Raw genomic sequence first — 18,086 nt, 5'->3', positions numbered from 1 at the left:
AAGTAAAGATTTTATTTCTATCACTGGCAAAGGTGATAGCTATCTTTCATGACTAGAATGACTATATAATATCATTCATACTATGTCAACTATAAGAGTGGTTAGAGACACAATTAATAATCACACCATGACATTACATTAGTATATTGAATGACCATCTACTTTTTGAGGCTGGAAACTTTGCATATTTATGTGTGTGTGTGTGTAGCATATATATGTATATGCTAACTCTCACAATCTTACATGTCACCAATTTTTTTATTGTCTTCACATTACTGATAAGAAAACCAAGATCTAGAAATGTTAGATGATTTATCCAAGGCTATACAACTAGAAAAACCAAGATCTAGAAATACTAGATGATTTATCCAAGCCCATTCCGCTAGAATGTGCTAGAATTTAAACCCCAGTGTGACTCCAAATCATATCTCTACTCATTAGTCATTTCTATGTTTGAAGAAAACAGCAACTTGGAGCGAGGTTGGGCAGCAACAAACAGTCATGAAGGCAGTGAAGAACAGATGGGCACTCTCTACTCTTGGACTTATAGAAGGCATTGCAAAGAGTAGGAATGACTCAAACTCAGTCAAGATTAAACACTGAGGCTGTTTCCAAAGTCCCAAACTGTTATTGATTTAATGGAACACGGCTTGAGTCAAAGATAAATTATGGGAACAGGAAAGAAAAAAAGGGGAAAGGTAGAAATTAGTCTTCAATTTGGCAGTGATTTCTCAGAGTTCAGTTTACACCAGACTCATTCAAGTGTGTATAAAAGTAGATCCAAAGATTCATCACACCCTGTTCCTTATTTTCCAACAAGGAGCTCACAGCCCCATGGGGACACATAGGTAAACACTGCATTATAATGCAGTGTGAGTAATGGCATGAGCAGAGCACAGAGTAGGGGCATTAAACCCATCCTGAGGCACCCAAATGGATGTGTCAAGGTTGTCCAGAAACAGAACTACCTGAATAAACTAAACTGTGTGTGTGTGTACGCTCTCTATATATACACACATATATATATACACACACACATACACACATATATGTACATGTATATATGTATGTATATGTGTGTGTGTGTATATATATATATATATATATATATGAATGAGAAAAAGAGAGAAGGAGATCGATTTCAAGAAATTGGATTATGAAGGCTTAGTATGCCCAAAATCTGCAGGGGAAGCTGGCAGACAAGAGACCCAGGAAGTAGCTGAGGTTCCAGACCAGGAATTCTGCTTTCAGAATTCCTCCTCATTTGGGAGAGTTTAGTGTTTGTTCTATTAAGGCCTTCAACTGATTGAATGAGGTCCAACCCCATTATGGAGGGCAATCTGCTTTGCTTAAAGTCCACTGATTTAAATGTTTGTCTCATCCAAAAACACTTTTACAGGAAACATTCAGGATAGTATGTTCACATATTAGGTACCATGTTCCAGCCAAATTGATACATAAAATTGACCATCACCCAAAGGGCAGATCATCCCACCCTAGAAGCCAATTCTTCTGTTTTATCAACCCAAGCTTCCTATACAGCCAACTTAGGTGTTCATGGATTTCAGTTAGTTACTGTGACCTGCTCTTTCACCTTTTCCTTTATATGGGACCCAGTTCCAAGAACTCCTTTGCTTCCTGATGACATCTCACCCATCCTGCAAGATCACCTTATGTGCATTTTCATCCAGAAATCCAATTCTTAGTCCCTAGTGGACTGCTGGTTGTCTCAAATGCATCTTTCCCTACCCACCCAATTAGACTGGTACAGCGAAGGATGATCACCAACTCCTACATCATTGGCTGAAATGCTCTGCATCCATTTCAGGTTTTTATCATCGGATGGAGGTATGAAGCCGAGAACTACCTTTCGACAAAATAATACGTTTTAGCATGTCACAGTTTATCTTACTTGTTTACTTGTTTCTAAGTTCTTTATAAACTGAGTACCTGTATTAAATCTTGGGGCAGGTCATTTCCTAAATCTCTTATTCAGTGTGTTTCTTACATTCATTCTAACTTTAGTGCTATTTAACTCATAAAGAGTGGTCTTTTCTTGTTCAGGTTGAAATTGATTTAACAAGTCTACGCTTCATTCATTTGCATGGTTTGTGAAGTCCACTTACAGCCCCTGCCCTAACCACCATCCTTAATTCTTGTGCATTTTAATCACTTTCCCCAGACCTTTTTGGTCAGTCCTGTAAGCAGGTCAATATGGATATCTTCCATTTGCTCCACCAGTTCCACTTTCCGCACATCTCCAGCCTTCTCTGTGCACAGGAAGGCTGACTAAAAGCATTCTATCAGTATGCACTCCTGCATTCTCAATTCCAGTTGGGTTTCATCCGTGGGGAGCATAGAAAGGAGCCTAGAAGGAGGAATGAGAGGCTGAGGTCAAAGTGATCATTGGATTGAGCTGGCTGCTTCCCACATAGGAGGCCACAGATCTCCAGAGGCACAGCTTCTGAACATGTGCCATTTTCCCACTCTGTTAGTATCTCTGTGCTACAGTCCCTACACTATAAATTCCTTTTATATATTCACACCTTTATGAACAGTCCCTAATTTAAGCAAGCCATATGAGAGATCCACTGTTCTCAAGATATGGGGTCAGTGCTAAGGTCCATGCAGGCTGTGAGGAGGACATCTTTTTGCTAGCTCTTAAGACTGTTGCTCATCTTTTCTTTTCTTTTTTTTTCAGGGCAAGTTAAATAGTCTCATATGCTCAAGAACTCTCTATGATAAAGCCATTCCTCCTTTTCTGTTCTGTTAAATCTGAGACAGCAGATGTTTGTGCTGGGAGACTCTAGTTCAGATTACAGAGCTTCAACAGCCTTTGCTTGCTGCTGCTCAAGTCAATTTGATCCTTTCTCTTCTATTCAGCCACAGCTTTATGAGGTTTTCTGGGTTCTAATCTACTGAGTCAGCTCAGTGGGTTGGTGACTTCTACAAATACGCAGGTTCTAGGGATGCTGGGCCTTTGTTCCTGCTCTTCATTCTGTCTTCCTGGAAATGCTTTCTTGCAGCTCTTCTCTTGACCAGCTTCTACTCCCATTTAGATTTCAGAGGCATTATCTGCTGCCCAGTAGCCTTCACACTGCACACCAGGCCAGGTTAGGGTCCCTCCTGTGAGCTCCCACAAGCACTAGACACACCTTGTCATTGTCCTTATACTTTAATTGCTGCTGTGTCATCTCCTTGATTAGTCTGTGAAGAAGACTGAAATCGTACTATTAAGGGTTGAATTTTGTCACCGGAAAGATATATTGAAGTCCTAACCCTCAGTACCTATGAATGTAACCTGTCTGGAAAGACATTCTTTACAGAAGTAAACAAGTTAAGATGAAGTCATACTCCATTAGGATGGGCGTCACCCAGCATGAAGCGTATCCCTGTAAGAAGAAAATAAATGGACACATAGGCACATGGGAGGAGAAGGCCATGTGACAACATCACACGAAAGCAGCGTAGCAATCTCCAGAAGGCAGAGATTAAAGCGCTGAGGCTGCAAGTGAAGGAGTGCCAAGGACTGAGCAAACCTCAAAAGCTAGGAATTGGCAAGAAAAGATTGCCCCTGCATGTTCAACAGGACGTGGGGCACTGCAGGTACTTTGACTTTGGATTTCTGGGCTCTAGAACTGTGCAAAAATATTCCTCTGTTTTATAAGTCACCCAGTCTCTAGTTCAAGCATACCTTGTTTTATTGAACTTCACTTTACTGTGCTTCACAGATATTTCATTAAAAAAAAGAAAATGAAGGTTTGTAGCAACCCTACGTTGAGCAAGTCTATCCGTACTGTTTTTCCAATATCGTGTGCTCATTTCATGTCTCTCTGTTATATTTTGGTAATTTATTATTATTATTATTATCATCATCATCATTATTATACTACATTATTATCATTATTTTATCCCTAGAGCCTGCACATTGGTAAGAGCCACCAATCCACCATTGCAATATCTCAAACTTGTTTATTCTTATTACATCTGCTATGGTGATCTGTGATAAGGGGTCACTAATGTTACTATTGTAATTGTTTCAGGGGCATGATGAACTGCACCCATATAAGGCAATGAACTTAATTGACCAATATTGTGTGTTCTGACTGTTCTGCTAGCCAATGATTTCTGTCTCTTTCCTTCTCCTTAGGCTTCCCTATTCCCAGAGAAGGAACAATATTAAAATTAGGCCAAATAGTAACCCTATGACGACCTCTAAGAATTCAAGTGAAAGGAAGAGTGGCACATCTCTCATTTTAAATCAAAAGCTAGAAATGATTAAGCTTAATGAGGAAGGTATGTCAAAAGTGTAGACAGACAAAGAGCTAGGCCTCTTGTGCAAGTTAGCCAAGTTGTGAATGCAAAGGAAAAGTTCTTGAAGAAAATTAAAAATGGTACTTCAGTGAACACATGAATGATAAGAAAGCAAAACAGCCTTCTTGGTGATGTGGAGAAAATTTTAGCTGTCTGAATAGAAGATCAAGTCAGGCACAACATTCCCTTAAACCAAAGCCTAACCCAGAGTAAGGCCCTAACTCTCTTCAATTCTATGAAGGCTGAGAGAGGTGAGGAAGCTGCAGAAGAAAAGTTCGAAGCTAGCAGAGGCTAGTTCATGAGGTTTATTTAAAGAAGCCATCTTCGTAACATAAAAGTTTAAGGCAAAGCAGCAAGTGCTGATGTGGAAGTTGCAGTAAGTTACCCAGAAGGTATAACAAAGATCACTGATGAAAGTGGCTACACTAAGCAGTAGGTGCCACCTAAGACTTTCAGAGGGAGGGAAGAGAAGAGAAGACAATGCCTATCTTTAAAGCTTCCAAGGATAGGCTGTATCTCTTGGTAGGGATTGAGAATGGCTTTTAGAATGGCTCATTTGCCATTCTAAAAATCCTAGGGTCCATAAGAATTATGCTAAATCTACTCTGCCTGTGCTCTCTAAATGGAATAATAAAGCCTGGATGGAACCACATTTGTTGACAGCATGGTTTACTGAATATTTTAAGCCCATCATTGAGACCTCCTGTTCATAAACAACAGAAAAAGATTTCTTTCAAAACATTACTGTGTACAGACAATGAGCCAGGTCACTCAAGAGCTCTGATGGAGATCTACAACAAGGTTAATGTTGTTTTCATGCCTGCTATCACAACATTTACTCTGCAGCCCATGGATCAAGGAGGAAGTTTGGCTTTTTAGTCTTAAGAAATACAGTTCAAAAGTCTACAAATGCTATAGAGAGTAATTCCGTCGATGTGTCTGGGCAAAGTAAATTGAATACCTTCCGGGAAGCATTTGCCATTCTAGATCTCATTAAGAACATTCATGATTTATGGGATAGGCCAAAATATCAAACAGGAGATTGGAAGAAGTTGATTCCAGTCCTCATGGATGATTTTGAGAAGTTCATTACTTCTGTGGAGGAAGTAACTGCAGATTTGGTGGAAACAGCAAGAGAACTAGAGTTAGAAGTGGAACCTGAAGATGTGACTGAATTGCTATATTCTTATGACAAAATTGTAACAGATGAAGAGTTGCTTCTTACGGATGAACAAGTAAAGTGGCTTCTTGAGATGGACTCTACTCTTGGTGAAGAGGCTATAAACGTTGTTAAAATGACAACAAAAGATTTAGAATATTCCACAAGTTTAGTTGCTAAAGCAGTGGCAGAATTTGGAATGATAGACTTCAATTTTGAAAGAAGTTATACTGTGGGTGAAATGCTATCAAACAAAATTACACACTACAGAGAAATCCTTCAAAAAATAGTCAATTATGTGACATGCTTTACTGTAGTCTTATTTTAAGAAATTGCCACAGCCACCCCAACCTTCAGCAATGACCATCCTGATTGGTTAGCAGCCACTAACATCTTTTTCCTCCAACAGCAAAAATGATTGGGTCTCTTAAGCCTCACTGAAGGCTCAGAAGGTTGTTAGCATTTTTTAGCAGTAAAGTATTTTTTAAATTAAGACAAAGACTTTTTTTGATATGTTATTGCACAATTAATAGTTTACCATGTAGTGTAAACATAACTTTTATATGAACTTGTGTCGGAGATATTTAAACCAGAGTGACTCCGTCTTGAACAGGGACTGGGTAAAATAAGGCTGAGATCTACTGGGCTGCATCCTCAGGAAGTTAAGGCTTTCTTAGTCACAGGATAAGACAGGAGGTTGGCACAAGGTTCTGGTCACAAAGACCTTGCTGATAAAACAGCACGCGGTAAAGAAGTTGGCCAAATACCACCAAAACCAAGATGGTAACAAAACTGACCTCTGGTCATCCTCACTGCTCATTATACACTAATAATAATGCCTTAGCATGCTAAGAGACACTCCCCCCAGAGCCATGACAGTTTACAAATGTCATGGCAACATCAGGAAGTTACCATACATGGTCTAAAAAGGGGAGAAACCCTCAGTCCTGGGAATTGCCCACCACTTTCCTGGAAAACTCATGATTCATTGTTTAGCATATAATCAATAAATAACCATAAAAATGGCCAACCAGCAACCTCTGGGGCCGCTCTGCCTATGGAGTAGCTATTCTTTATTCCTTTACTCTCTTAATAAACTTGCTTTAACTTTACCGTATAGACTCTCCCCAAATTCTTTCTTGAGTGAAGTCCAAGAACTTTCTCTTGGGGTCTGGATCAGGACCCCTTTGCGGTAACATTTGGAAACCAGAAAATTCATGTGACTTGCTTTATTGTGATACTCACTTTATTGCAGTGGTGCGAAATAAAACCAGTGTTATGTAGTTTGTTACAGAGCCCTAGGAAACTAATATAGACACACTATTAAAACTACAGCACTTTCACAGTGCCCACAATGCCCAAATTTATATTGAGTAAAATTATGTTGACTGAACCTTATTGTAAATCACTTTAAAAAACTGTTAAGAGTCTGACAAGTGTGTGTTCCTGTGAAAACTTACTCTTTAACTTCCTTATCCATCACTTCACTCAATTCTCCATCCAAAAATTGTGCTCTCCCCATCTCCCTTCTGATAGCTCTGTTGTGAAGCAACTTAGAACATAGTTCCAAGGATGGCACCCTGTCAAAAGTGTGTGGAGGTCCAGATTCAGTCCACTTTATCAATAAGCTTAATTGCTTCCCTTCAGTTAATTTCCTGTAGCAGAGATTATGCCTCTTTACATTAAATGGGGTGGTTGCTGGTTGAGCATTTGGGGAACTCCCCTCCTGAAGACTGCCCTGTGTTCATGTGAGATGCACAGACTTACATCTCCCAGGACAGGTTAGGGACTACTTTGCTTATAGGAAGGGGGAGCTCACGTTCCCCAGGGTGCACTGTAAGAGAGACAGCTGGGACTCAAATGTACTATTGCTTTCTACAATGGAAACCTGCCCTCTTCAGTCCCACGACATCCATTTGCAAGTATCTGTAGACTTCTCAGAAGAAAAGTCTCTTTCTGTGGAACCTCAAAGAATAGCTCAGAGAATTCTCAATGAGGAAAGGCTGTGGAAGCCAGAGGACCTAGATCTTAATTTTTACAGATGTGTGCCTGGGTCCCATGCACTTAACTGAGCTGACAGGGACAAGGTGCAGAAAGAGTGCTTGGTTTTCCTGCCTTCTGGTGCTCTGGACTCCCATTCTGGGATGATCCCAGTGTTAACGATAGCAGAAGTTTCCTTCTCTTTCTTCTCTCCCTTCTTCCTGACTCTCTTCCCTGGACCACTGTGTCACACTTTTTATAGTGTCATAAGTCACTCACATTTAACAACATTCAACTTTTAAAATTTTCAAATAGAAAGATGCATATTTGATCACCATTACATGTATGTATCAGAAAATTGTTTTCCATTTAAATATGAGAGTTGTGTAGTTCAGCCGACACAGAGCTTTGCTTTTATTTTATTTTTATTTGTGTATTTGTTTATTTATTTGAGACAGAGTCTCACTCTGTCGCCCAGGCTGGATGGCACGATCTCGGCTCACTGCAATCTCTGCCTCTCAGGTTCATGTGATTCTCCTGCCTCAGCCTCCAAGTAGCTGGGACTACATGCGTGCGCCACCATACCCAGCTAATTTTTGTATTTTTAGTAGAGATGGGTTTTCACCATGTTGGCCAGGCTGGTCTCGAACTCCTGACCTCAAATGATCCTCCTGCCTTGGCCTCCCAAAGTGTTGGGATTATAGGTGTGAACCACTATGCCTGGCCTGCTTTTATTTTTGCAGGTATTTTAGAAAACAAAAACAGAAACTTATACATCGTGCAGCTGAATACGACCCCAAAAAACTATATTCAAAAGAAATACCCCACCATGCACACCAAGCTGATCAACTCGGGACACAATTCAGAGGCTATGATTTCTTCAGGATCACATCAGCAAAACAGTGATCTTTACATACAAGTACACTATTCACCTTTAGTCATTCTTGGACAAATGATCAAACATAAACCCTGAGAGAAGGCTGTTGGATGGTGAGGAAGAGAGTTTCATGTAAATGAAACCTGAGTATCCATCAGGCTCTCTATGTCCTTGTCCTTGCATTTTTTTTTTTTTTTTTTTTTTTTTTTTGAGACAGAGTCTCGCTCTACCGCCCAGGCTGGAGTGCAGTGGCCGGATCTCAGCTCACTGCAAGCTCCGCCTCCCAGGTTCACGCCATTCTCCTGCCTCAGCCTCCCGAGTAGCTGGGACTACAGGCGCCCGCCACCTCGCCCGGCTAGTTTTTTTTGTATTTTTTTTTTTAGTAGAGACGGGGTTTCACCGTATTAGCCAGGATGGTCTCGATCTCCTGACCTCGTGATCCGCCCGTCTTGGCCTCCCAAAGTGCTGGGATTACAGGCTTGAGCCACCGCGCCCGGCCCCTTCCATTATTTTGAAGAGTTTAACATTTCTAAGCTATATTTATCTTAATTTCAAAATATATTTTAATAGGGAAAATCTATATCACACATTAAAATTAAAATTTATAATTTAAATGTATATGTATATTTCTATGTGTCGGTATGTATATATGTAACATGTAAGTTCATAGCACAAACACGCAAGCATTCATTTTAAAATGTCTTGAAGAAATTCTAATAATTTAATAACAATGGCAATCTCTGGATTGTGGATTACAGTTGACTTTAATATTTCCTTCATCCTTTTTCCCTCAAAATTTCTCCAATTAACATTGATGACTTTTGTTACAAAATTTTCTAAAAATAAAGCAACACTTTAAAAACAAAATATATATAATACAACGTATCCAATTAACATTTTGGTGATGTGGATTATGATTGAACCAGAAGGCTCTGCCTGCTTCCTACGTCTGGACTGTTAGTCACAGAATTTATTACCTTGAGCCAGTCATGAAATGCTCATATTCTCTTTCCTTCTATGTTAGATGGAGATAAAAAATGTCTGCCTCTGATTTTTGTTGTGAGGATGAAAAGAGATGGTATTTGTAAACTTCCAGCTCAATTCCCAGAGTGGAAGCACAGTAATTGCTGTCCATTATACCACTCCTATTATTACAAGTCACACCTGGCCACTCAGCAGCGGACATTTATCTCTTTTGCCTTATTCTGCAGCCAAATTACTTTCCCTGTTTTTTGGAAAAGTGGACCAGGGACAATTTGCATCAGAATCACTTGAAAAACTCAGTAAAAGTGCATTTACTGAATTGGAATTTCTGGGGCTGGAAAATCTGCCTTTTTAGCAAGAGTCCATATGTCAATTGCATTTTAAAAATAACTCAAGATTCGCTGAGAAGCCTAGTTTTTGACCAGGTTGTTGAACACTATAGGTTACCACAACCATGAAAAGACAACACGAACACAATTTCTAATTATGTCATAGGGCTTTTGAAGAGCAGCTACCATACAACCATTTGGGAGAGATAAAGTATTACGGAAATGCAACGACACGGCACCCAATTCCAGGTCACCAGCATTTTCTATGCAGACAGCATGGGACTTTGTATCCAGATGGGCAAATTACCGTGCTTCCTTCCTCACCATTTCTTTCAATAGTTTTCTTGCATTTCTGCTGGAGATACCTCATGGTAGTGTTCCTGACTTTACTGCCTCATGAACAATCGCCACTGTGTCTTACTTTTCATACCCTCTGTATCCAAAACAGTGTCTGCCGGTGGCTTTGTAGCAGAAAATCCTGAGGCCTGAGGGCTCAATGAGCCTAAAGAGTCCCCTACGTTCCTGCTTCATTACATGACGCAGCTGGCATCTCTGAAGACCAGTGCTTGAAACAAACAAACAAAAAAATGTGTATGTGCCAATTAATGATGCTCACAGTAGAAGTGCTTGCATAGCTGGATTTCTTTTTTTCTTTTTTTCTTTTTTTGAGATGGAGTCTCGCCCTGTCGCCAGACTGGAGTGCAGTGGCGCGATCTCGCTTCACGGCAAGCTCCGCCTCCCGGGTTCAAGTGAGTCTCGTGCCTCAGCCTCGGGAGTAGCTGGGATTACGGTCACACGCCACCGCACTCAGCTAATTTTTGTATTTTTAGTAGAGATGGAGTTTCACCACGTTGGCCAGGATGGTCTTGATCTCCTGACCTCGTGATTTGCCCGCCTCGGCCTCCCAAAGTGCTGGGGTTACAGGCGTGAGCCACCGCACCTGGCTGCATAGCTGGATTTTTTAAATAATGATTACTTCAAGATTTGGTTTTGTGGAAATATATTTCATGGTAAATTAAGGATCAAATGCCGTTTCTAAGCCCCTGTAATGACTGCCTCTTACCGTGTCCTTCCGCATTTAAGAAATAGGTTGTAAGCTGTCAAGAGATTTCCAGAGAAAAATGAAAAAGCTCACCTTTTTGTTTTGTTTTGGTTAGACATCTAAGAACAACCAGTCTGGCTAGCTGCTCCAAAACACATGATTGTATTTAATCCTCACAGCTCGAGGGTAGGCACTATTACTCCCATTTCACTGATAAAGCTCAGAGAGACTATAGTATTCACCTAAGGGTCATGCATTCCTTGGGGCCAGACTGGAATCAAGCTCTCCAGCTTCCTGACTCAGGGCTTCCCATTGATTTGGAGTTTTGTTTGTTTGCTTGTTTACCTTTTCTTTCTGTTTTTGAGTTGCAAGAGAGAAAATGCCCTTGAAGGCCCTAAAGAAAACCACCGATAATGAATTCTTGCTTCCATGAAACATTATCAAGACCATTCACAAGTTTTCTTTTGTCTGTCTCATGAAAATTAACCTAGCTGCATATTTGCATTACTCACTAGAATACCGTTTCCTCCCCAAAGGAGACCAGTTGGTCTTTCAAGGTTTTATTCACATAGGTATCCCTCTCCAGGGAATTTCTGTTTGCTTCCTACCATGAAGTGGAGTGGTTAAGTGTGAGTAGGGCTACTGCAACCTTACCAGTGATGTTGCAGTACACCTGGAGAGGTCCCAGTGGGCCGCTGCCATCCGAGTCGATGTAGAAGAAGCCAGCTGTGTTCCCCTGGTGCCTGTACACCTCACAGGATTGCTCGTAGATGGCTGCAAAGACAAAGGCAGCAGAGAGAAAACTTGGCTTGGCTCTGCATATCCTTTTGCGGGAATCAGTAACTCCTACTTAGATTTATTCTGTGTGTGTTCATTTCCCTTCTTCTACATCCTTGACTTTTCCCCCCAGCCTTAATACACCAGTACCAGTGTCTTGATACTGATGTTTCACATTCAGATTTTCCATTCATCTCTCTGTCTCTCTTTTTTATTATTATTTTGTAGACTGCAGTAGCGCAATCATGGCTCGTGGCACATTGCAGCCTCAAACTTCCAGGCTCAAATGATCTCCCACCTCCGTCTCCCGAGTAGCTGGGAGTATAGGTGTGAGCCACCACCGTGGCTAGTTTTTTAAAAAATTTTTTGTAGAGACAGGGGCTCACTCTGTTATCCACGCTGGTCTTGAACTCCTGGCCTCAAGTGATCCTCCTGCCTCAGTCTCTCAAGCTGCTGGGATTATAGGCATGATCCAGTAGGCCCAGCCTTATTTTCCATTCATTTAAATTCATTCATTCTTTTAAAATCGGTGCAGAGGTAACGCCTCTCAAAATGTGGCCCCTCACCTCTTACATGGCCCTCCTCTTTGCTTATCTCTATGACCTTCCTCCTTGCTCCCACTGTATACTGAGCTTGGATCATCCATATACCATTGTGTCTGTTTCAATGGGTTACACAACCTGTAAGAGTAGAGGTCATGTGTCATTTGATGTTGTACCCCAGCATCTAGCAGAGTGCAACAATCACAGCAGGCCCTGAACAAATGTTTGACCCATGAATTTAAAAAATAACTGCTTACATACAGTATGGCTTTTCACTAATAACAGACTTCTTTTTTTTCTTGAGGTCGAGTCAGCTCTGTTGCCCAGGCTGGAGTGCAGTGGCTTGATCTTAGCTCACTGCAAACTCTGCCTCCCAGGTTCAAGAGATTCTCCTGCCTCAGCCTCCTGAGTAGCTGGGATTACAGGCACGTGACACCATTCCCAGCTAATTTTTGTATTTTTAGTAGAGACGGTGTTTCCTCTTATTGGTTAGGCTGGTCTCGAACTCCTGACCTCGTGATCCACCCACCTCGGCCTCCCAAAGTGCTGGGATTACATGTGTGAGCCACTGCGCCTGACTGAGACTGTCTTATTTTTATGTACCTAGTACTCAGTATAGTACATAACATATAGTAAGTGCACAATGAAGTTCAGTTTATTTTCAGTATTATTTTAGTTTACTATCATTTACTGAGTTCCTAGTATGTGTCAACAGATGCGGTTGCCACCAGAGGATGGAACCATGGAGGAGGCAATCAATCTCTACCCCAGAAAGCTTACAGCTTGGTGGGCAGCCACAAAAGTCTGCATGCTCAGATAGGGTCAGGTTCAAGTATCCTAAGATAGGGAGCTTTGACCAATCTGCAGGTTTGGGAAATACATTTTATTAAGCTAACATGAATAAATCTGTTGGGGCACAAAGGAGACATCTGCTGTCTCATACATGAGAATACAGATTGTTGTCTGATGCTTCAGAAAGAATGCTGTAGCTCAGAGCAGCAGGTACATCTCCAATCATGTCACCCTATGATGCTTTAAACACTTCAGTGGCTCCCAACAGCTTTCAAGATATAGTACCAACTCCTCTCCTGAGCCAACTCCTGCCCCCTGTGACTAATGTCCCATCCCAGGAATAGGAAGCTGCAGTTTGTCATGATCAAATGCGAGGGGTACCTCAAATAATTTATTACTGGGAAAGTTATGAAGTCTGAGAGGGTTTGACTTTTTATAAATGAGAGTGAACTCAAGGTTATCCTTGTTCTCCTGGCATTCTCTCCTGCATTCTTGCAAACTTTCCGCAGCAGGAGGTATGTGGGAGTGCCACAATCTGTGCCCCACATTGTGAGCATAATGTGCAGATTATTTTTGTTTGCCTAAACCTGATAATACCCTTGGGTGTTTGTCACAAAGGTGAAAATCAGCTCTTGGCTGTGTTGACTTCCCAACCACTGTGTTGACTTCCCAATGTGTCCCAACACTGTGTTGACTTCCCAATGTCATCATTCCCAGGATGACAGCTATGTGGAAGGAGTTGCTGTTGTCCCACAAAAGGTAAACACCACCCCACAGCATGTGAGTAGTTGCATAGTAAACCCTGGAATCAGAATGGGTGGTTTTGTCTCATGGGGCTACCCCTTACTCCCTGTGGAAGCGTGGACAAGCTACTTCACCTGTGCTAGGCAACCTCTAAGGTAATTCCCGTGATGGACACACTTCCTGGGATGTTCTGCTGATAAAATCATGTCCTCCCTCCCAGTGGGCTGAACTTATTGACTTGCTCTAACAAATAGAATATGATACTGTGGTAGATATCATTTCCAAGATTAGATTACAAAAAAAAAAAATGACTTCCATCTTGGGTGCTTCTAGATCACTAACTGTGGTAGAAGCCAACTCCCAACTAACAAGGCAGCCCTTGCAAGAAGTCCAAGGGAGTGAGACTGGAAGTTTCAGCAGTGTGCCCTGAGAATGGGCACCAAAGTAAGATCCCCACATCAAGCCTTAAAATGAAAGCAGTCCTGTGGATATCTTTATTGCAGGTGCACGAGAGACAGAGCCAGAACCACCCAGCTAAGCTGCTTATGGACCCAGAGACACTCCGAGATGATAACATCTGTTGTTTCCAGGTGTTGTTTAGAATCCTTCATTACGATAGGTAGCTAATCAACTCTCAAAGCATAAATTGTCTCATCAGACTACAGTCACTCAAAACGAGCCTCCCTCATACTGTTGTAGTAAGGATTCAAAGACGTAATCCACCTATGGCACATAGAAAGTGCTTGATTAATATGAGTCTATATTATTAATAGTAGTAGTATTGTTTCATGACTTGTTGCCTCTCCTTTTTTTAACACTATTTTCAATAATTTTTAAAAGTTAAATATAATAACAATTACTTTTTTCTTTCGTTCCTTTCTTTCTTTCTTTTGGCCTAGAATAACAGTTCTTAAACACTAAAAGAAAATGAAAACAAATGAATTTAACCAGGATTAAAGCAACATTGAAATTTAATATTTTCTTTTTAACTTTCTTTTTACAGAAAATTTCAAATACAAAGAGCACAGAGAGTAATAAAAGGATCCTGCTAGCATCACAACCAGCTTCAGCAACTCCCAGTATATCACTAATCTTCCATCATCTATATTCTCAGTGCATCAGTTCTTTTGCTGTATAAAAATAAAGACACATAAAACTCCAAATTTGACTTTAAATCATGCCTAAGCCATGATTCTGCAGGCCAGCCATTGAGTCTGGGATTCACTGGGCAGTTCATGCCTCTGTAGCCAGCTGCTGGGTCAGCTGGGCTGGGTGGTAGTAAGCTGCAGTTCTTTGCTTCGGCCCACATGACCTCTCACACTCTAGCAGGGGAGTTTACATGGTACAACCTCCCAGAACAGCAAGAAACCAAGTACTTGTCAGGCCTCTGCTTGCATGATGTTTGCTGATGCCCCATTGCCCAAGGCAAATCACTTGAGCCATCCAAAATTCTCAGGGAAAAAATCCCAAGAAGCTAAATAAAATGGAGCAATAGGGTAGACATGGATTTTATCATTGTTTGACTTCATTGAACAGGTCACACTGCATGGGGATGTGAACATAAAATAAATGTTTATTTCGCTAAGTCATTGAGATCTTGGAGTCATTTACCACCTTAGTTAACCTACTGTTCTTGATATACTTGTTCCTTAAATGCTGGCTCAGTAACTGGGAGATCTCTGAGGGCAAAGCCTGGTAACAGCACTGCCATTTATGGACACTGTAAATGAGTTCATAAAATATAAGTACTTTGCCCAAAGACAAACCAGCTGGTAGGTGGTTAATCTAATGCTATCATCCCTTCCTGATTTATTAATGGGAATGCTTTAAAAAACTGAAACATCCCTCATCAATTATTTGATTTCCCTAAACTACAATATTATTTGGGAAAAGCGAGTTACATGGTTGATGCTTTCCCTTTAGTTCATCAGTTTCAAAATGCTGAAATGTTTCCCTAGGGTGCCCCGAAATAACCAATGAAAATATTTTTAGGATTACTAGGAACATATAGATTTAAACATATTTGATATTGAAACAGTAGTTTGACTAGTAGGATGAATCCTACCAAAAAAATTTAAAATATAAAAATACATTTAATAACCTCATTTTAAACAATATTGCTATTATATTATGAAACTATTAAACATAGCAAAGAAAAGCTAATAATTATCAACTGAAACTAAATGATTTATCATAAAAGATAAAATATAAAATGCAAACATTAGATAAAATTCTGCCATATAGCTTAGAGTTGGTAATGAGCTTAAACTCATAATTTAATGCTTTTTAAAAATGATGTATTTTTCACATTTAGACCACTGAAAATGCAAGAAGCAACCTAATGCACAGATAGTTGTCTCTCAATAAAAGTTCTCACATAAAAGGAACAAAGATGTTACTGAGTCAATTTCTGGACCATGAAAAGCACAGAATGAAAGTGGAATGTCTTGTTTTGCCTAAAAACAAGACTTTTATTAAAGACTAGAATTATCTCAAAATGGTCCAGGAATCAATTTGATGGGACAATTTGGGCATAAAAAAGAATAGTCACTTTGATTGTTAAATATATACAATTTATTAGTTTTTATCAATCAATTTATGTATGTATGCATGTATATATGTATTTATGTATCTATCTATCTACCTACCTAGCATCTATCTTGCCTCTCTACTCAAGTCCATTGGTCCCCTTTGAAGTTTAATAGAGAATGAAGTCATGTTCTGAATATTAGAAAGAACAGAGATCATATCCTGCCTTTCTTGTATAAATGTATTTGGATGCAACTTAACAGTCCATGAAAAAAATCTTTAGAGAATAACCAAACCAGAATCTGCAAAAGAATACTAGCATTTGAAAATCATCCTTTAGTAATGCCCAGTGAGGTAAAGGATTAGACAATGATTGTCAAGGACTGCTAAACCATTAGGTGGAATATTAATGGGATATTTTAGTCTATGGATTCAATTTAAAACACCTGAACTCATGGGTCAGTCTTAATGTCATGAAAAGTGATTATCAGAGTGCCTCTAATGTGGCACAATAAGACATACATAACATCATCTAAAACACATTCTTGCCAAAAAAATTGAAGCTAAATGTATTCGAGCCCCAAGATCTAAACACCAATTTGCAGAAAGAGGCCAACATGCCCAGCCACACTGTAAGAATGCAATTAGTTAAATCTAGAATACAGGAATGTTTGACTTAGTGTCTTCAACAAAAATGGCAAAAATGGAGTTGAAATGCAAAAGATATATCAGCCTGTCAAACACTATGCCTAGATCTTGTGTAGACCCTAATTCAAACACATTAAAGAAAAGATGAGAAAGGAAGGAAGGAAGGAAGGAAGGAAGGAAGGAAGGAAGGAAGGAAGGAAGGGAGGGAGGGAGGGAGGGAGGGAGGGAGGGAGGGAGGGAGGGAAGATATTTTAAGATAACCACAAAAATTATAGATCAGATTTTATAGCAGATTATATTAAATATTTTTAATTTTGATAGGTACAATAATGGCAGTGTGATTATGTTTTAAAAGATGAGTTGTCCTGTGTTAGAGAGTTGTTCACTATAAATACTGTAGTTGTAGTAAAATTACATGTCCACAATTTGTTTTTAAGATGCTCCATCAGCTGTGCACAGTGGTTCACACCTGTAATTCCAACATTTTGGGAGGCTGAGGTGGGACGATCACTTGAGGCTGAGAGCTCGAGACAAGCTTGAGCAACATAATTAGATCTCTGTTTCTACGAAAAATTAAAAATCAGCTGGTTGTGGTGGCTTGTGCCTGTAGTCTCTGCTACCCAGGAAGCTGAAGCAGAAGAATTGCTTGAGCCCAAGAGTTTGAGGCTGCAGTGAGCTATGATTATGCCATTCACTCCAGCCTGGGTGACACAGTAAGATCCTGTCTCAGTTGCAAAAATAATAAATAAATAAATAAATAAATAAATAAATAAATAAATAATAAATAAACAAACTGTTGCATCAAACAAGTGAGGATGGGATAGTAGAAATAAAAATGGAAGAATATTGATAACTGTTGAGCCTGAGTGAAGAATACATGTGGGACAATTACATGATATTATCTTTCTTCTTTCTTTTTTTTTTTTTTTTTTTAGATGGAGTCTTGCTCTGTCACCAGACTGGAGTGCAGTGGCATGATCTCAGCTCACTACAACCTCCAACTCCCTGGTTCAAGCTATTCTCCTGCCTCAGCCTCCCGAGTGGTTGGGATTACAGGCACACGCCACGATGCCCAGCTAATTTTTGTATTTTTCATAGAGATAGGGTTTCACCATGTTGGCTAGGCTGGTCTCGAACTCCTGACCTTGTGATCCGCCCACCTCTGCTTCCCAAAGTGCTGGGATTACAGGTGTGATCCACTGCGCCCGGCCGATTTTGTGTACGTATCTTCTGGATTCTTCTGACTTGCTGTAATATGGGATATTGAGCTACCAATCTGGTCACAGTTGTCTCTCGAAAGCATCTCCTTAAGCTGGCTATTCCTTTTAAAACTGGCCTTTTTCACTAAACATAATTCCCTTGAGATCCA

At 40.2% G+C, this 18,086-nt stretch overlaps 1 protein-coding gene across 2 annotated transcripts in view; it reads right to left on the bottom strand.

Annotated features, from left to right (window-relative positions):
* The window catches only part of CNTNAP5 (contactin associated protein like 5), an 886,717-nt gene that overhangs the window by 304,887 nt on the left and 563,744 nt on the right, over positions 1 to 18,086 (bottom strand). For both annotated transcript variants that reach the window (XM_010356733.2, XM_030916676.1), the window contains exon 12: positions 11,340 to 11,459. In XM_010356733.2, coding sequence (XP_010355035.1) covers positions 11,340 to 11,459 — 120 coding nt within the window. The remainder of the gene's footprint in view (positions 1 to 11,339; positions 11,460 to 18,086) is intronic.

This window comes from Rhinopithecus roxellana, chromosome 14 (genome assembly GCF_007565055.1).
Source record: "Rhinopithecus roxellana isolate Shanxi Qingling chromosome 14, ASM756505v1, whole genome shotgun sequence".
In the NCBI taxonomy this organism is placed as follows: domain Eukaryota; kingdom Metazoa; phylum Chordata; class Mammalia; order Primates; family Cercopithecidae; genus Rhinopithecus; species Rhinopithecus roxellana.
This window is presented reverse-complemented; position numbering and strand designations above follow the sequence as displayed.